General features: G+C 42.8%; 1 protein-coding gene and 1 long non-coding RNA gene across 2 annotated transcripts in view; one reads left to right on the top strand and one right to left on the bottom strand.

The window, feature by feature from the left end:
* LOC148890794 (uncharacterized) overlaps positions 1-21,244 on the bottom strand; it is a 34,910-nt gene that overhangs the window by 3,789 nt on the left and 9,877 nt on the right. The window lies entirely within an intron of this gene.
* camkvb (CaM kinase like vesicle associated b) lies at positions 1,803-20,477 on the top strand. Its single transcript, XM_089010837.1, has 11 exons — positions 1,803-2,003; positions 5,529-5,636; positions 9,267-9,398; positions 9,541-9,615; positions 10,993-11,131; positions 11,336-11,456; positions 11,556-11,631; positions 14,698-14,834; positions 15,934-16,012; positions 16,113-16,200; positions 16,936-20,477. Exons 2-11 carry the CDS (start codon positions 5,542-5,544, stop codon positions 17,245-17,247), a joined length of 1,254 nt encoding a protein of 417 aa, XP_088866963.1. The 5' UTR covers positions 1,803-2,003; positions 5,529-5,541; the 3' UTR covers positions 17,248-20,477.

Raw genomic sequence — 21,244 nt, 5'->3', positions numbered from 1 at the left:
TGACGTTTGTAAGACAAAAAGTTTGTAAGTTGAGGTGTTTGTAAGTTGAGGTCTCACTGTATTTTTAGTCACATGAAAAACACCACTAAAAATGACTTAAAGTGTCCCAAAACTACTTCAAAATGATCTTGGAAATATCAAGTTTCAGAAGGTCCCGCCCCCATGAATAGTACGCCCCTGGATGTCACAAGCATCAACAATTATAAACAACAGAACATAGATATTTTAATTAGTTGTCTTTCCCTGAACCGATAGATTTGTAACCTGGCTAATGACCTCCTGATGTGAATGAGTTTCCCATGTCCTGTCATGGAGTTTAAACAGTCCAAAATTGACGTCACACCAAGACGTCTTGCCTTGCTCGACAATCAAAACAATGGCTTCAGATTCGGAGAAGATGCTTTCTTGTTACTCATCCAGTTATGAATATGATTCAAATAGTTCTGAAGAAGAAAGCATAAATGTTTGTAATCGATTAAAGAAGTCCTTCCGTGTCATTTTGAGGCGTCTGGACTGCTGTAGCGGCACAGAAAATGCACAAGATGGTGCCCAAGCTCCGTTGGATATGGGCTGATTTGAATGCTGGGAATTGGTGTCAGCTAGTATCAAATAGTAGTCTTGGTGCAACACAACGATTCACCATCGCGTTATTTATGTGTTTCCCTTCTAATTTCGCCATCAACACGGGTCAACACAAAGTTTTCAGACCAAACAAAGTACCCAAAATACATTGTGTGTCGCTTTCTCGGTCAGGGGCGTTCCAGACGTGACGTCACGTCAGGCATCGTCACCAACTCAAAAACAAGACTTCCTGAGTCTTAAAAAGTAAAATATAGCTATATGCGGCGGAATCTGTGTAAAATACGCTCAGTTATTTGAAGTGATTTTACAAATTATGGACACAACTTGTCCGATGGTGTCGCTTGTCCTCCAAATGGGACAATTTGAAATTGTGGTCCGGACGTTAGCAAGCACCATGTTGCGGGCCGAATAAAATAATGTGGCGGCCCAGATTTGCCACCCGGGCCGTGATTTTGACACCTGTGATTTAGCATCACCAAATGAGCAGCAGCGTCGGTGACACGGCAAACGGACGCAAGACGGTGTCAAAGATTGATATTTTTGTATTTTAATTCTACGCCTGGCAACGCAACGCGTTAGTAGAACGTTTCTTAAGGATTTCGACTTATGACCATTTTGACTTACGACCGTTTGGTTGGACCGGAACCTGGTTGTAAATCTGATGTTACCTGTAATGTTCATTAATAATAATCCATTGCATTTTCAAGCGCCTTTCACAACTCTCAAGGACACTTTGCAGTCACAGGAATTTTTTTTCTGCGGGTGAGCGGCAGCAGCCACACGCGCCAGCATTCACTCAACCCGGAAGTAACTCAAATAGATAGAAAGCTAGCTAACTAGCTAATAGGTACAGTAATAATAACACATGTCATTTATAAGCGCCTTTTAAAAGCGGCCAGCCTGTTTTCCTTCATAAACAAAAAGGTTTTTCTTGATAAAACTAAATTATAAATAAGCCATCAGTAAAATTGATGACTATTGTTGCGAGTTTTGCTTGATAACACAAGTGTACCTAAGAAAATAACAGAAATTCAGGGGGGAAATTCAGAAAAGTTGCTGTCATGTGTTGGGAACAAAAACAAAATCGTGTCAACATTGAGTGAAACAGACTACTAGTTTTTAGGTGACGGTGCAGTTTGCGTGGCTGCTTTTCGAAATACGAGTAAAAAAATCGACTCTTAAGCGTGCCTGAGGTGTCGTAACGCTGCGTGTGCTCACTGTACACTCCCCTACTTACCCCTCAACCCCCTTCCTTCCTCTCGGCTGCACCGCGGAACAACAGATCGTACGCGATACATTGTTACTCTTGCGCATTTTTTGCTTCGGAACAACTTTTCTTACCGGCACCGTTGACGCATTTAGCCAACAGGAAGGTTCGACATTGAACTCGAGACCGTTTCGAGACGCATTTGGAGGTCCAGGTAAGTGGTTTCAAACGACGTTTTTTTGTGGATGAGAATAAAAATATTGCTTCTTCCATCCCACTTGTTTTTTTTCTTCTTAATTTAACACCCGTAGAAGTTTGTTGAGGACAACGGCGATTGCGCACAGAGTGGTGGCGGGGGGCTTTAAATCTTCAATCTCCTTCAGTTTTACGGCAAATACGGCGCATGGTGCTCTTTTTTAATTTCACGATTTTATTTCAAGTGTTTTAATGGAGCACGTTGGTTGTTTTCGGTGCCTCTTCGATCTCCGGTTCCGTCCAGTGGTACTCATGCTGCCCTCATCCCTTTAATGATGACTTGAATAAGTATGTCAAGTTTGACGGCGTTTCCATATTAAGTCCCACATTTCATTTCATTTCATGCATCAAATCACTGTTGTTACAAGTTTTTTTCAGACCGATTAAATCGAGTTTCTCTCATAGGATATTCACCAAAGCTGACCTATACTTTTTAAAATAATATTTAGTGAATTTATTATTCCTGTATTTTTTTAAATATAGAATGTACTTTTTGGAAGTTGAGCATTGTGTTTTGAATGAATGTGAGTTTATGATGATCACAGGTGTTAAAGTCAAGGGCCCGTGGGCAAATCTGTCCCGCCACCTCATTTTATTTGGTCTGCGAATGCAAATCAAGCATGTAAGGTGCTAACTAAAGGCCAAATCAAAATTTCAAATTGTCCCATGTAAGCCACAATACAAGTCATTATTTTTTACTTCAAATTTGAAAATTAATTAATAAATCTGTTGTGCGCTCGCTATGAAAATGTGATGGGGAAGAAACATTCTAATGGTCTCCCCAAATTCATAATTGCCCCTGAGAGGGACAAAAACAGCAAAAGATGAGTTTGACACCCTTGATGAAGATTCTAGTCAAGTCACTAAGCAGGAGATGACACTTTTTACAACTGGTGCCTATGCCACGCTGACACTAATCTGTCTGACGTGTTCATGTTCTCTGTGCCGGTGGAATATTAGCTCGGGGACATGGCATATTCACCTACTGTACATTGGCTGTCACAGTGGCCACCACCCGCCTTTCTTTAAAATGTAAAAACCCACATTTGCCTTTGTCTGTGCTTATAGACCTGGTTCTCCATCACACACACATATTGTAGTACACAATGAGGATGTTTCCACTTGCACTTATTCACGTGTGTCTCATAAGAGGAGAGTGTCATTCTGGCCCAGAAATGAGTCGACTGTCATGATTTGTTTAGCTCTAAAAGGCGTACGTCCGCATTTGCAGTGGGCCCAAGTCGGGCCGTGGCAGTAGCAGCTGCTGGCGGAAGGATGCCAGATTACCAAATGGATCGTAGAGATTTGCCTGAAATTAAATCCTTGGGGAGAGCTGCTTGAAGTGCTCTTGACTGTGTGCGTTGTCGGCACGGTCGCGTCTCATGGAAATGGGGTGGCTTTGTTCGTTTGTTCGTTCATGCGTTCGTTCATTCATTCGTTCGTGCGTGCGTGCGTACGTACGTGCGTGCGTGCATGCACGCACGCACGTACGTATGTATGTATGTATGTATTTATTTATTTATTTATTTATTTATGGGTCAATACAGTCCATAACGTAAGTGCTGTTCATGAGATGAGCAAAAGCTGGTAACTGCTGCGGTTTTCAATCTTTTTACTGGTTGTGCCTTAGAAATCGCTTTCAATTATTCATCGGTGAAAAACAAAACGTTGATTGAATCCGTTATTGAGGAAGGAACCTCGTGGCCTAATCTTTGACTGTGCCTTCATGACATAAGCAACCAGGGTGGGGAAATAAATAAATAAATAAATAAATAAATAAATAAATAAAATACGTGCGTCCTACATTGGTGCCGTACACAACATGAAGTACACCCCCATGCTATTCATTTGCATGTTGCAGAGACAGTACGCTACCGCCATGGCACATGTAAGGACTTTGTTACCAAGGCAACCAACAACAGTCACGCGGAATTGTCAGATGAGCTCATGAACCAGGAACCAATTCCGATTTTACACGAAGTTCAATAGGTTTGTTGTTGTGATGGCGACTAAAACAGGAATACCAATGTTCGCCTCGTATTTCTTCGGACAACAAGCTGGAGATGCAGGCCTCCAATGGCTTGGTTGTTCTAATCGTTAAGGTACGCGACAATCAGTTACCGCACAGTCTTGTATCTCAACACCTCCCACCATACGGAGCTGCTCCGATGTAGCTCATTCTCTCGGCACGTTCGCCGTTGGCCACGCGCCAACTTACGACAAAACCGATAAAGCACATCACTGCCGACGCGAGCCGAGTCTTGTATCTCAACACCTCCCACCATACGGAGCTGCTCCGATGTAGCTCATTCTCTCAGCACGTTCGCCGTTGGCCAAGCGCCAACTTACAAAAAAACCAATAAAGCACATCACTGCCAACGCGAGCTGAGTATATTTAGGTCCAGACGGATGCTATCGACCGGAGAAAGGCCACCGAGATGACATTCCTTCATTCATGTGGGTGGAAAACAAGTTTGAGTCAAGCTTTGTGGTCGATAGAAGATGTTTTTTTTGTCTTCCCCATTAGTTTAAGGTCAAGCGCGCTTTGGAGGAACAACCCCACGGGCTTTTCACGTTGCAACCGTTGTCCTATGCGCATATGCCGCGCCTAGGCCACTTGTTTGCATTGCATGAGTCATTCACTGAAAACAATGCTCGCAGAGTCGCATTTCGTTGGAGCCAATCATTGGCTCCAATAAAATGCGAAATGATGGCCTCGGTTACTAAATAATGACTATTGCTGTGGTTGACATGGGACAATTTCAAATTTTGGTCTAGACTTTAGCAAGCACCATGGAATTTCACTAATTTGATTTGCTTTCACGGGCCGAATAAAATGATGTGGCAGGCCAGATTTGGCCCGGTGCCTTGACTTTGACACATGTAGGCCAAGTCATTTTTTGCTACAGGTCACAATGTCGTCACGGTTTCTTCTTGAGGGCCGTTATGAATTTGGATAAGCCATTAGAATGTTTCATTCCCTCCACATATAACTTACAGAATACACAACAAATTCATGATTATCGCAATTTTCATGCATGTGGGTGGGGGTGGAGTGCCAAACCCTATTTTGCAGATGTTTGACTATCGCAGGTAGTCCTGGTCCTGGAGCGTCAATGTTGAAGAGGGATTTCCACCACGCCCACATACTCGACACAGCCAATCGTAAGCGAGCTTGGCAAATCGGACTCTGAACTCGTTGGCAACACTTCAGCATAGCACTGATTGGTCAACCTTGGTGTCCATCGCGTAAAAATACAGCCTTTGAAACCTCCAATGTGTCTATATGCGTGCATGTGCGTGAAGTACAGTACGCAGCCATTCGCAAGCGAGCTCGGACGGAAAAAGGCGCGCAATACAAAATCTAACTTGCAGCATCTCTTTCCAAAAAATTTTCAACATACAGTACTCGCAAAAAATTACTGTTTTGTCGTCACGTAAAAGCTGGGGATTCATCTCTTTTTCTATCCATTTGTGACTGCAGGTCAGGAGCGGCTATGCCATTTGGCTGTTTCACGTTTGGTGAAAAGAAGGATTACTACAGTCCTTCAGATGTGACGGACAAGTACGACATGGGTCAAATTGTTAAATCGTGAGTACCATTTATCTATCGATGTAAAGTGATACCCTGGCTTACTAGCTTAGTTGGTTCCCAGAAAGTGCGTGTAAGGTGAAAAATGTGTATTCCAAACATTAATTCCCCATAGGAAACCATTAAAATGACAATAATCAGTTCCCATATGCCCATAAAACATATTTTTTTACTAAATAAGACTTAAAACTACACATAATACATCTTATTTTATGTACAATAAATGTGCTATGGTATTGTAATTAAAGAAATAAACTGTAATTTATAATAAACTTGTTTTATTTAACTTTGTGATTTGCTTGTTCTGTAGCCACAAAGGGACATAAGTCTTCTTGTGCCGGTCCCAAGCCCGGAAAAATACAGAGGGTTGTGTCAGGAAGGGCATCCGACGTAAAAGCTTGGCCAAAACAAACCTGCAGATCAAACCTCTAAAGATGGAGGACACTGATTTGCTGTGGCGACCCCGTCAAGGGAAAAGCCGAAAGGAAAAGAAGAAGAAGATGGTCGTTGATGGCTTGATGGAATGGAGTGGGAGGAGGTGGGAGGGAGTCACATTCCATAAGGACTGTAGGAAGGAAGGTTCCTACAGTCATCATTCATACATCTTTCATAGGCTTATTCCCAGGGAAAGACTTCTGTTCCTGTGTAATGAAAGTCCGGTTAGGCATCTTTTTCCCAAAAAGCATTAAACACTTGATGAGGAACGTAGCCTTCTTCTTCCACCATCTTGATGAATGATTCCTCGTAAGCTTTGGCAGCTTTATCGTCAGAACTTTCTGTCTCACCATGACGAATGACACTATGAATCCCTGTAAGACACTGTTCTCGAACCATCCGTGGCTAGCCTTCTTCTTCTTTTCCTTTCGGCTTTTCCCTTCAAGGGGTCGCCACAGCGAATCAGTAACCTCCATCTTCAGAGGTATGATATGCATGTTTGTTTTGGCCAAGCTTTTACGTCGGATGCCCTTCCTGACACAACCCTCTGTATTTATCCGGGCTTGGGACCGGCACAAGAAGACTTATGTCCCTTTGTGGCTACAGAACAAGCAACTCGCTCAGTAAAAGGCTCCCAAACACAAAATGGTGTACTACATGCATATTCAAATTTGCCTTGAAATAATCAATTGATGACGAACTTCCAGGTTGCCTCTTGACAATTTCCGAGTGAAGTTGCCGTGGTTTCTCGGCGATACTTTTACCTAGTTCCACATCAATTGTGTTATGTTTAGCTGGGTTAATAGCTTTTGCATAAAGTGTCTCAAGGAGCTCTGGTTTGTACATCTTAGAAGTTGTGATATTGCAACAGCAACAGATGCAGGCAGACACACTAGAAACTTCATTAATAGCTGCTTCCCTTGCTTGTCTTTTTTCTTCAAATTGTGCAGATGACTTGTGCGGGTTATTTGCGGAGCCTGATTGATGGGATATTTTAACCTTGTAGTCTACACTCTGCCTTTGAACTATCAATAAGTTTAAGTTTAAACGAGTCCAAATTTCACTGTATTTTTTATCCATTTTCTCATCTCTTCCCTTTTTTTCTTTGTAGTGCTATCAAGCTCTGTTGTCTCCCTTTCCTGTTTCATGTGTTCAGTGTGCTTCTGTTTCTCTAACACCTCCTCATTCTCCTCACTGCTGTGTGTGTCCTGCTGCGTGTGTCCCCTCCCTCCTCTTCCACGGATCTTGAACAATCACATGCGGCTTTAACCGAAGACTGGAGGCGGGGAATAGAGGACAAAAAAAAGTCGGCTGCCATTTCCAGCTCCTTGTTAGGAGCTCCCAAACGAGAAGCCTCTCTTCGTTCACTTCAGAGATCCAGCTCCAAGAACCGGCTCATTCGCGAATGACACATCACTCATTGTGGCGCTCCGTGAGTTTCCCGAAAAGTCGTTCGTATGCCAAGCTTATATTCTCGCGAATTTAATGTTCGTAAGGCGAAAGGTTCGTTGGCTAAAGCGTTCGTAAGCCGAGGTATCACTGTACTCATTTTCAGCATTGCTTGGGTCTTCTCAGAGGCCTCGCATGATACAGTGAGACCTCAACTTACGAACGCCTTATAATATGAACTTTTCATCATCCGAACGTCAAATTTATGAAAATTAAGCCTCATAATAAGCACTATTTTCATAATACACACCCACCACGGCCGGTCCATCAAGCACACGACCTTCGGATCTGGCGGAGTGATCTTCGGCGGAAGCACACGACCGAACAGCGCTCCAGCCGCACCCCCTCTCATTGAATGCACACGTCGATCGCCTACTTAGAGCTTTTTGCTCATAATTTTACTATTATGGACCGGAAAATAAACACCACAGGCTCGTGTTCAGCCACGGTTCAAATGTGGTGCGTTACTTTGAATAAATTGAAGAAAGTACCAGCTGTACACGTCTACTCTGCTCTGTTTATTTGTCATCCAAGACTTGGGGTGCGTTCAGGTTCGAGAATAGCGCACTACTTATGACTCAAGGCTGTTTGGAAAGCATTGTCTAACTGAATGAGCAGGGACAAACACTTCTGTTTGTCCAACATTTCTGTGTTGCTACACTTGAACTGTGTTGCTACACTTGAATTCTGTCAAGATGCGATAGAAGTGATTGTGATTGGCTAAAGGGTGGAGTCATGTGTCATGGTAAGCCAATCAGAGCTAGTGTTTTCACACACACCAGAACACCATGTCAATAGTCACGCTAAATTGTCACGTGCGAGTTGACAACTCGGGTGTGGCCGCCGCTCACGACACTGCAATTTCATTTCATTTCAACGAGTCACTGTCACCTCACCAGTGACATGATTACGACGAAAGTTCATCGCTGTGTCTTGTGCTCCAAAAGTTTGCTTGTGCTCCAAAAGTTTGCTTTGCCCAAGGTGATTGTTAGACGCAAGTGTGCCATTTTATTCGTCCCGCCCGCCTTCTTTTGTCGCGTTTTATTCCGCGTCCGTGGAATCATCGGACTCGCGCCTTTTGTTGTCATAAAATCTCTGCCAGCACCTACGGGACTCGAAGTGAATGCAGATGACATCGAGGGGCTTGTTGCTGACCATAATGAGGTCCTCAACACACATGATTTGATTTGCCTTCAAGAGGACAAGCAGAAGCAGGCCATTCAACAGTTGATGTGCAGGCTTTTATTGAACAGTTCCATTCAGAAAAGGCTATAAGAATAATCAACATGATGAATGATAATGTGATGCCTCAGTTTCGTAAGACCTTACAAGTCAGAAAGCAACAGGTGTCAATTAAGAGTCATCAATGACCATCACAAATGCAAATAAAGTAATTTTATTATACAGTGCAGTGTATTTCTTTCATTACAATACAATAGCACATTTATTATACATAGGATAAGGTAGGTTGTGTGTAGTTTTAAGGCTTATTTAGTTGAAAAGTATATTTTATGGAAACCCGGGAACGGATTATTCCCATTTTAATGGTTTCCGATGGGAATTTTATTTTGAGATACACACTTTTCGCCTTACACACTCTGTCTGGGAATCAATTACGTTCGTAAGTTGAGGTCTCACTGTCTCCCAAAATGGAGGAAAAAAGAAAATCAATTTGAAGCATTCGGCTTGAGAGGTTCAGCTGTACCAAGCATTTATCCATGGCCCCTCGAAATGCTTTCTTTGCAGGGAGGAGTTCTGTGAGATATTCAGAGCCAAGGACAAAAACACCATGCGAATGTACATGTGCAAAAAGTTCCTGAAGAAGGATGGAAGGAAGGTGCGCAGAGCTGCGAAAAATGAAATCCTCATTTTAAAGATGTGAGTTCTTGAAACGAAGCATTTCGTGCGCGCTCTCTCTGTGTGTATAATTTTTTTTTAAACATTACCACGGAACTTCGTGTTAGCATTAGTAAAGAACCCACCATTGGTTGTATAATGCATTTGTTTGTCATCTCCTCAGGGTGAAACATCCCAATATTCTCCAGCTGGTCGACGTCTTTGAGACAAAAAAGGAATACTTCCTCTTTCTTGAACTGTAAGTCTGAGCGAGGAAAAAAGAGGGTACGTTGTGTCTTCCAGCCTCTGGCGTGAGGAACATGATGGTGCCGTCTTGGCTTTTAAACTTCAGTCTTTCCTGAAGTGGAGTTTGCTTCTATCAAGAGAAGCCATATGAGGTGGCTTGGGTATCTGATTAGGAGGCCACCTTAACACCTCCCGGATGAAGTGTTCCGGGCATTCCTCACTGGCAGAAGACCTTGAGGACGACCCAGGACACGCTGGAGAGACTATGTCAATGTCACCCAGCTGGCCTGGGAACGCCTCAGGAAGAGGTGGAAGAAGTGGTTGGGGAGAGGGAAGTCTGGGCTTCCCTACTTAAGCTGCTGCCCCTGTAACCTGATCCCGGGAAAGCGGCAGAGAAAAGATGGATGGATGGATAGTGTGCTTATCGCAATAGTAGTTTGCTGATCATGTACAGAGTGACCCAAAAAGATGCGTACCCATTAAAATTTTAATTGTGGCTTTGATTAAAAAGCTATTTCAAATTACAACCACAAATTATTCAGTTTACGGAAGACCATTCACCAGAGTTTCAGCTATTTCTGTCAATTTGTCATCAATGTATGGCTTTCCCAAGATGTGTTCCAAATGTCCTTTTCGTTGCAAGCGTACCTGTACTCGTCTGATGACAAAGTTGCCAATCACTTTTACACACTCCTCTTTCAGGAGAAAACATTGCTGCAACAAGGGACTCATCTTTTTCGGTCACCCTCCCGAAAGAGGAGTGTGTAAAAGTGATTGACAACTTTGTCATCAGATGAGTACAGGTTTGCTTGCAACGAAATGGCGGACATTTGAAACACGTCTTGGGAAAGCCATAAATTGACGACAAATTGACAGAAATAGCTGAAACTCTGGTGAATGGTCTTCCATAAACTGAATAATGTGTGGTTGTAATTTGAAATAAATAGCTTTTTAATCAAATCAACAATCGAAATTTTCATGGGTACGCATCTTTTTGGGTCATCTTTTGGCAAGCTTTTCGGAGAGGAGGCTCTGAGAATGTTGACGTTGGTCTACGGTCCCTCGGCCAATCAGGATGCAGAACATACATTTGTATTATGAAAAAGAAGAAGCGAGTGGTTGCAGTCCATCTATATCCACCTCGCAGGATAGCGAAACAACACATCACGAGCTGGTAAGTGGTGTTCAAGTTGGATCCAGATGTTTCCTTGTAAGACAATAACATTCGGGTTGACCACCGTTGCCTAGAAACGATGCCAGCAAACAAGATTGTGTGGCCAATAGGAAGATATCTAAACAACGACGCATTTAAAAATCGGGGTGTCTCTCACTTGGAAACAGGGCCTTGGGTCTCTTCTTTTTCACGACGATGTCCTCTTCTCCGTCACAGAGCGACGGGCCGAGAAGTGTTTGACTGGATCTTGGACCAAGGCTACTACTCGGAGCGGGATACCAGCAATGTGATGCGGCAGGTCTTGGAAGCCGTGGCTTACCTCCACTCCCTGCAGATCGTTCACAGAAATCTGAAGGTGACATCCGACTCTTTTTCCAGGGTTCCAACTCCTTCACTTCCAAGACATCGTGAGGTGAAAGGGATGGAGGGAGGGGTGGAAAGGAGATTGTTGCGTTTTCAGAATGCTTCTGTTTTTGACCATGAAGCTCTTCAGAGGAGTCGATTTGAATGTTCTTGCCTGAAACACGCCTCAGACGTCTGCTCTTTCTCACGTGCGCAGTTGGAGAATTTGGTGTACTACAACCGCCTCAAGCACTCGAAAATAGTCATCAGCGACTTCCATCTTGCCAAGATGGAGAATGGATTAATCAAAGAGCCCTGTGGGACACCAGAATATTTGGGTGAGATTTTTAAGCGCATCAATCGGGCCAAGAAGAGAGTACTAGGAAATATTTTTGTGTTTGTCAGGAATCAGGCTTCATTTTTTTCCCCCTCTGCAGCTCCAGAGGTGGTCGGCAGACAGCGATATGGTCGCCCCGTGGACTGTTGGGCCACAGGTGTCATCATGTACATTCTGTGAGTTGGGGGTGAGGGGGCTCGTGACTTGTGAGAGACACCGATAGATACAATTATTGATCAATGCACGACTTGTCTGAATCTAGTGGTGTCCAATAGTTTTTGCAAAGGGGGCCAATTTTGTGGTGTGTTAAAAATGTAGGGGGGGCAACCTAGGCAGACGTCCATTACTGACAACAGCAAATAATTGAAATAAATTTCAGCGAGCCATTCAACCTTTCACATTTGCTTTTTTTCGTTTAATTTAAAGAACAACCGACGCCATTGGACTAGTTGTGTCCATAATGAGTAAAATCACTTCAAATGTCTTCTACTGAGCGTATTTTACAAGATTCCACGGCATATAGCTATATTTTACGTTTTAAGACTCGCACTGAATATTTAGGAACTCTTGTTTTCGAGTTGGTGACGATTCGTGACGTGACGTCACGTCTGGAACGCCCCTGACCGAGAAAGCGACACACAATGCATTTTGGGTACTTTGTTTGGTCTGAAAACTTCGTGTTGATGGCGAAATTAGAAGGAAAACACATAAATAACGCGATGGTGAATCGTTGTGTGTTGCACCAAGACTACAATTTGATACTAGTTGACACAAATTCCCAGCACACAAATCAGCCTATTTCCAATGGAGCTTGGGCGCCATCTTTTGCATTTTTTGGGACGCTACATTGGCGTCCAGACGGCTCGAATTGATACGGAAGGACTTCTTTAATCGATTGCAAACATTTATGCTTTCCTCTTCAGAACTATTTGAATCATATTTTTAATTGGATGAGTAACAAGAAAGCATCTTCTCCGAATCTGAAGCCCCCATTGTTTTAGTTGTATTAAGTTCATCCTGTGTACTTGATATCTAATTTTTTGTTCCGCGGAAGTAGACGCCAAAACATGTCAGGTATTTGAACACCGACAATACACTGTCTGTAAGATAAGAATCTGTTTTAAATTAAACCCCATTGTTTTGATTCTAGAGCAAAGCAAGACGTCTTGGCGTGACGTCACGAACAAGGGGGCGGGACCTTATGAAACTCGCCATTTCCGATGTCATTTTGAAGTAGTTTTGGGACACTTTAAGTCATTTTTATTGGTCTTTTGCATTTGACTAAAAATATCAGCCTGCATGTTTTGGGTATTTTAGATGCTATAAAACGTTTTTCTTTTGTCAGTTAGGAAACAAAAAAATGGTGTCGGTTGTCCTTTAATTTTAAACTATCTTAAGAATGCGTTTTAGTCCATTTCAAACATGCAGATCAAAATTGAATTGACATTGAACATTTTAATTGAATATTCACTTCATTATTTTTAATAATAATAATAATAATAATAATAATACATTTTTCAAAACTCTCAAGGACACTTTACCGCAGTCGCAGCCATTCGCGCCAGCATTCACTTTACCCGGAAGATCGATGAGAAGGTTTCTTCAGCCGTCATAGGTACTTTTTTGAAGGTGTCGGACGTTTAGCCTGTAGTAATTGTAAAGAGCAGTACATTGGGGAGACTCAACAAATTCTCAAAAAAAACTTTACCAACATCGCAGGGATAATACTAGTGGGCCTCAATCGGCAGTACATATGCACCTAAAAGCTAGCAACCACTCATTTAATGACAATGAGGTTAAAATCTTAGCGAAAGAACACAGATGGTTTGAAAGGGGAGTAAAAGACGCGATTCTCATAAAACAACAAAATCCTTCATTAAACCGGTCTGGTGGGGTGAGGTTCAATTTGGATCGTTGGTACAATAGCCTGCTTAGGCAACACAGGTTAGTCGATGAGAAGGTTTCTTCAGCCGTCATCTGTACTTTTTGAAGACACAGGTTAGGCAACATTTGTAATGCTGATGAGGTGATACCGGAGGGAATGGGGCAAACAGGCCAGTCGTTAGTCAGGAATGTAGGAACAATCAGTGGGGCCACAGGGAGTGGTCCTCTGCTCCCCCCAACCTGAGAGACGGGACCTATCATAGCTGTGTCCGGCGCCGCCATGTCTGGACATTAGGGATATATAAATAGGGCCGATACGACCAGTAAGACTTTAGTTTGCTGACGAAGCCTCTTGGATAGGAGGCGAAACGTCCGAAACCTTCAAAATTGTACAGATGACGGCTGAAGAAACCTTCTCATCGATGGACCACTCCTGCACAACTGAGAGCTTACACAGACACTACCCGGAAGTAACACAGCAGCAAAGTTATAAAAGGAAGAGGAAAAGAAAGAAAGAAGTAGAAAAACAAAATACAGTATCTGCTGGAGAGGCCGCCACTCTCACGGCGCCATCTTGAATTAACAGTTGAACAGAAGTCATTGCTCTTATTGATTGTCACCATTTTAGAAAATGTCATGAAAAATGTTGAAAATTGCCATTTTAGATTTTTTTTTATTTAAAATTGCCATTTTCAAAAATTATGCAGGCTGAAGAGTGAGCTTGTTCTGTAGCCACAAGGGGACACAAGCCAGTGTCTTACTGTGCCGGTCCCAAGCCCGGATAAATACAGAAGCTTGTGTCAGGAAGGGCATCCGACGTATCCAAACCAAAAATGTGAATGCAACCTCTGAAAATGGAGGACACTGGTTCGCTGTGGCGACCCCTTGAAGGGAAAAGCCAAAAGAAAAAGAAGATTTATTCAATGACTCATTTACTAATTTGCCATTCTTGATTAAGCCTCTAGATTGCAGCATTTAGCGCACGCAGGTAAGCGCTATTGCCCAATGTCTTCATTCAACATGCGGGCCAGACGTTATTGATTTTATGACACAGGCTGTGGGCAGGATGAAAATTGACCACGGGCCGCATTTGCCCCTCGGGTCGGACTTTGAACATTTGCACCATCAATATATTTATTTTCATTTCAACTGGACCTTGTGAGGATAATCGATTAGGTAGCTCTCATGCACTCCTGTTTAGCATCATCTCAGAATCAGACATGACAAGAGGGGATGAGGGGTGGGGGACAAACGGGGTTTACGGTTCCTCGCGGGTGTTCTGTACCCGACGACAGCAAGACCGAGTCGCACAAGTCTTTGATATGAACAAACAACACTTTTCTCGCTTATCACTCTAGGCTGTCGGGAAATCCTCCTTTCTATGATGAGAGTGACGACGATGATTATGAAAACCATGACAAGAACTTGTTCCGAAAGATCCTTGCAGGCGACTATGAGTTTGACTCGCCATATTGGGATGAGATCTCAGATTCAGGTATTTGGGAGCTATCTTTTTTTTGTCTTTGTTGTGTATCCACCAAGAATAATAATAATATATTACATTTTAAGCGCCTTTCAAAACTCTCAAGGACACTTTACAGTCACAGACAAGCATAGGTACAATAATAAATAAAATACAATCACAAATAGAATACAATAAATAAAATACAGTTATAACTAGAAATAAGAGAAAGAGCTATTTCAATGATTTTTTTTTAACATTCTAACATTCAATAAGTGTCTGAAACTCATGACAAAAAGTTAGCGGACACCAGGGCATACAACTCTGAAAAGTTGCCTGCCCAGCCATAAAGTTGCCTGCCCCATTTTTCACAACTTGAAACCCAATAAGACGACTAATCGCAAACAAAAGAAGACCCATTGTTGCAAAGTATTAAGGAAAAAGAACAGAACAACACTTTAAAAGGAAGTAATTGATGTACCTACCACAAATGCTCCCTTGCTTAATTGATGGTAAATATCCCTTGCTGATAATTTTGCTCCAGTTGTCGTTTGTCCATACACTGTTGGGCATGTTGCACAATGCAATGTTTGCGTTGCGTCGTCTGCGACAAGCCACGTGAACTCCTCTTTCCACGCTGCTTTTAATGTATGTTTACATTTTGTAGCGTCATAAATTTTGTTAGCTTCTTTTGAATCTTTCTTCTGGAGCTGAAGTTTTGGCTTGATTCCCAACCACTTATCCAGTTTCCTGTGCTCTCTGTGCGTCTACTTTGGAAAATGATATGCAAATGCACCCGGAAGCACAAAGTTGTTCGATGCAGGCTTCTGATTGGCTGCGGAGTATGCAAATTGCCAAACGAACCGAAATTCTGAAATTTCCAAACCGAACGAAGATTTCGAAATTGGAATCAAGCAAACGTTTCATTTGAAAAAAGAAAGTTTTTTTTTTCTTGAAGAAGTTGTCGGCCACCTGGGCGGAGACGTTCTGTAAGTTGTACGCCCGACGTAAAAGTTGCACGCCCCGGACGTCCGGGCAGACGTTATTTCAGACACTGATTCAATGCAACATCCATCTGAGGAAGAAGAAAAAATAACATTTGTTGACATTTGCATTCATTTCTACCTGACAGCAAAGAGTTTGGTTGCACGTCTGATGGAGGTGGATCAAGACCAAAGACTGACAGCACAGGAGGCGATAAACCACGAATGGTAAGCGGCGCAGACCACGACAATCATTCTTTGTAAAGAAAAGCAGAGCGGTTCCAATCACTTTCTGGGTTCACTGTCCCCATTTTTTTTAATCCAACAGGATCTCGGGCGGTGCGGCGTCAGATAAAAACATCAAGGAAAACGTCTGCGCGCAAATCGAGAAGAACTTTGCTCGAGCAAAATGGAAGGTATGCCCCCAAAACAGACCATTTTCGACATGACCAGCTCACCACATCCTCATCTGAAGGCACCAAATTCAAATACAGTGTGACCTAAAAAGATGCGTACCCATGAAAATTTTTATTGCGGCTTTGATTAAAAAGCCATTTATTTCAAATTATGGCCACACATTATTCAGTTTACGGAAGACCATTCACCAGAGTTTCAGCTATTTCTGTCAATTTGTAGTCAATTTATGGCTTTCCCAAGATGTGTTCCAAATGTCCACCGTTTCGTTGCAAGCAAACCTGTACCCATCTGATGACAAAGTTGTTAATCACTTTTACACACTCCTCTTTTGGGAGAAAACACTGCTGCGTGAGGGAATCAGTATGAGGCACCTTTTTGGGTCACCCTTCCAAAAGAGGAGTGTGTAAAAGTGATTGAACTTTGTCAGATGAGCACAGGTTTGCTTGCAACGAAATGGTGGACATTTGAAACACGTCTTGGGAAAGCCATAAATTGACGACAAATTGACAGAAATAGCTGAAACTCTGGTGAATGGTCTTCCATAAACTGAATAATGTGTGGTTGTAATTTGAAATAAATAGCTTTTTAATCAAAGCCACAATCGAAATTTTCATGGGTACGCATCTTTTTGGGTCACCCTGTGTAACTGGCGGGTATATTGTCATTGGTTGTCATGGCAACTACCCTGTATTTTATCACCGAGCTTTTCAAATGTCCCCCCCTCCCCTTCTCAGAAAGCAGTACGGGTCACCACCATCATGAAGAGACTGAGAGCCACAGAGCAGAGTTCCACCAAGGCCGCCGATTCGGCGGACGGTGCGGCGGAGGGTCCCGCAGCGCCCAACATGGCTCCAGAGGCCGCCGCAGTCCCGTCCGACCCTTCCCCCGCCAGCGCCACACCACACGAAGCAGTCACAGAGAATCGCGAACCAGTTGTGGCGCTGCTGCTCGAGGGGGCGGAGTCAGCGCCACAGCGAGCTAGCTGCAACGGAGATACGGCGGTTCCGCTCCGCGAGGGTCCCGATGCAGAGGATGAGCAGGGCTAGCCCCCCTCGGAGACTTCCGCACACTGTACATTAGCTGCTAGCATGGTGACGCTGACTCGGCTTCTCTTTCACTTGCAGCATTTTGGTCAGCTGGCGGCTGTGCGCTACATTTTCCTTTGGCATTCCATTTCAATGAAATGCGTCTTCTTACGGGACCCCGCCCCCAACCTCCTACCGGTGTACAAACCGAGTCTATGAAATATTTCAGTTGGAGGAATAGATTTTCCGCCGAGCCGTGGCTTAACAAACACTTATTTTCTGATAATAATAATAATAATAATCATAATAATAATCATAATAATAATAATAGATTACATTTTAAGCGCCTTTCAAAGCTCTCAAGGACACTTTACAGTCACAGACAAGGATAGGTTGTCACGATTTGCGAGGTGGTGATGGTTGTGGATCCCAAAAAAGCAGGCAGGAGGGAGGAGCAGCTTGTATTTGACAAATTGTAAGTCAGCCGGAACAAAATCTAAAACCTCAAAGTCCTTTGAACAGAAAAGTACAAACTATCAAAGAAAACCATAAGTAAAAATCTGCCAGGATGAAACAAACATGACAGGGTGAAGCAAACACATACAATGCAATACAATGACCCGACAAGGCATGGTCGTGCCGGGAGTCCTTTTAACTGCCATTGATTGGAACGACCAACACCTGTGCAGGTGGGGCCGACAGCGCCACCCGTTGGTTGCCAACCAGATTGTGACATCGGTACTATAATAAATAAAATACAATCACAAATACAATACAATAAATAAAATACAATTGTAAATACAAACAAGAGAGAGCGCGACACAGAAAATGCAATTTTAAATAGGTGGGTTTTAAGATGGGATTTGAAGGTGGGAAGAGAATCCATGTTACGAATGTTGGGAGGAAGTGCGTTCCAGAGTTTGGGGGCAGAGCAGCTGAAAGCTCTGTCACCCATTGTGCTGAGACGGGCAGGGGGGGCACACAGAGGTGGAGGGAGGAAGAGGATCTGAGAGAACAAGAGGGAATAGACATTTGAAGAAGGTCAGATAGGTATGGGGTTGTGTCTAGGAAGAAGAACAAGAATTGAAGAAGTCGATTCCTTGTTGAAAAGCTGACTTAGGGGAGAAATCAGAAATTTTGAAACTTAATTAAAAATGACTCCGCATGACCTCCCAGTGTCATCATACCCGCGGTGCCAAACGGCTTCTTCCCATGAGTTGCACGTTGTTCACTTGGCCAGGAATTTGGTCAAAAGTGTTTGGTCCTTTGCTTCCTACTGATTCAGGAACACCTCACAATCATAGTTGGAAACATTTTGTACATAAGAAACTTTGTAGAAGTAGCTAAAAGATCATGGGATTTTTTTTTTTGCTATTGGTTTTTGAATTTACGGTGTCACATAAGTCTATTAGCACCAGTCACGTGAAAAACCTGAAAAAACAAATCTACCACACGACCCGTGACAACAACAGATGTGTGGGGAGTACAAACAACACACTAAAATGTACACACCTAAAACCGTGACGTGGCTTCATTCATTTATTTTTGGTCTTTATTCATAAAAAAAAACTTCATATTTCCATTACTTAACTCCGCTTTTAGATCTACTCGATGATATCAATTCTTGTCCCTGATTCCCTTGAGCATTCATTATGAGTAATACCTGGCGTGCGCATCTGCGAGCATACAGCAAAACGTGAGCATCCAACAGCAGGGTTGTCAAAGTCAGTTTTTTTTTGCCTCGGGCCACATTATATATTCATAATAATACATTCCATTTATAAGCGCCTTTCAAAACGCTCAAGGTCACTTTACAGTCACAGGATATGAATTTGGGGAAGCCATTAGAATGTTTCATCCCCTCCACATAGCACTGTCACGGTTTGCGAGGTGGTGATGGTTGTGGATCCCAAATAAGCAGGCAGGAAGGAGCAGCAGGTTGTATTTGACAAATTTTATTGAAATAGTCAGAAGGAACAAAATCTAAAACATCAAGTCATCCGAACAGAAAAGTACAAAATATCAAAGAAAACTACGAGTAAAAATCTGGCAAGATGAAACAAACCTGACAGGGTGAAGCAAACACATACAATCGCCCGACACGGAATGGTCGTGCCGGGAGTCCTTTTAACTGCCACTGAGTGGAACGACCAACACAGACGGGGCCGACAGCGCCACCCGTTGGTCGCCAACCAGATCGTGACAAGTATAAGGTGGCACTGAAGACTTGCAGCTATTCTGTTGCTCAAATTGGCATTCCAGAACTCAGGCACTTCCTGTACAAATCAAAGAGATCCGGGCTAGATACCAGGTGGGGAGCAAATTTTCCAGAAAATCTCGCTTCCATTATGCCACCTTCACCAAAGCCTACGACTATGATAGAGAACGATTGGTCATGTCACGTGCCTGCCCAATACAATCCGAATAAACACACTGTACGGTACAGTGAAAGAATCAACAATGAAAGCTGCGCTCGATATGCTAAATCAGTTTCGATGATGAAATAAGGATAATCAATGTTGGCGGACGTTCAATGTGCCAAATGTATTGTGCTTCCATTCGAAACAGAGGACTCCGGTTCTTTGTACGGATGGTTAATTCTTTAATGTGATTTCACACCACCTTCACCACCACTACCGTAGAACTACAAACAAGTATAAAAATATATCTATTATTTACACATAAACGTTTGGACTTTACATCAATGAAATAAAACGTACGCAATAAAATCGTACAAACCACTTTGCCCGCTTTCTGTCCAAAATAGAAGTTTTGATCTTTTTGACTTTTTGATCTTTTTGTTGCTAAACAGTACAGAGATAAAGCATGTCCATTCTCGCCGACTTCTCAGTGAAAACTTTAAAGTAGCGCGGAAAGTAAAACCTGTACCGGAAGTGACAACAACCAAACGTAATGTCAAGAAAATAACGCACAGCCATCTGCTCGTCCACTATGGGATAGCAGTCATAAACAAACACACAAGCTGCATTTACATGTATATTTGCAAGGTAGCGTAGTTGCAAATTTTTATGGGGGTGAATTCATCCCATGCGTGTGTGTTTGTGCTAATGTGTTGCTAGGCCTTTGGCCAGTTGCTCCCCGAAGCTAACACTCTGAAACAGGAACAGTCACACAAAAAGTGCACAGTTTGTCTTCACCAAAAATCACTGTCCACAGCACAGAAACGAGTATTTTCCAGATAAAGTTAGATGACGTGTTAACATACATTTAATAAATGACATTTTCACTTTGTTCGTGCTGAAGATAATTCTTTTGAAAGTTGGTGTTTTCATTAAAAAAAAAAAGAATTCCGAATTTCAGAGGTGTTTGTGTGACAAGATAACGTCATGTAGTCTTGTGTTAGATGACTATTTTCCTATTCTGTTTTGACCACTGTTACGCTGTTTTAAAGGACAACCGACCCCTCCGAACAAGTTGTGTCCATAATTTGTAAAATGACTTCAAATGACTTCTACTCAGCGTATTTTACAAAGATTCCACCGCATATAGCTATATTTTACCTTTTAAGACTCGTGCTGAATATTCAGGAAGTCTTTTTTTTTTTCGAGTTGATGACGATGCCTGACGTCACGTCTGGAACGCTCCTGACCGAGAAAGCGACACACAATACATTTTGGGTACTTTGCTTGGTCTGAAAACTTTGTGTTTATCCGTGTCGATGGCGAAATTAGAAGGAAAACACATAGATAACGCGATGGTGAATCGTTGTGTGTTACAGCAAGACTACTATTGGATACTAGTTGACACCAATTCCCAGCAGACAAATCAGCCCATTTCCAAAAGAGCTTGGGCGCCATCTTGTGCATTTTCTGGGACGCTACATTGGAGTCCAGACGGCTCGAATTGACACGGAAGGACTTCTTTCATCGATTGCAAACATTTATGTTTTCCTCTTCAGAACTATTTCAATCATATTCATAACTGGATGAGTAACAAGAAAGCATCTTCTCCGAATCTGAAGCCATTGTTTTGATTCTAGAGCAAGGCGAAGACATCC

The sequence above is a fragment of the Hippocampus bargibanti genome, linkage group LG12 (assembly GCF_051943395.1).
Source record: "Hippocampus bargibanti isolate YZ-2025 linkage group LG12, ASM5194339v1, whole genome shotgun sequence".
NCBI lineage: Eukaryota > Metazoa > Chordata > Actinopteri > Syngnathiformes > Syngnathidae > Hippocampus > Hippocampus bargibanti.
Note: the sequence above shows the minus strand (reverse complement) of the source record. Positions and strands in the feature narration are given on the sequence as shown.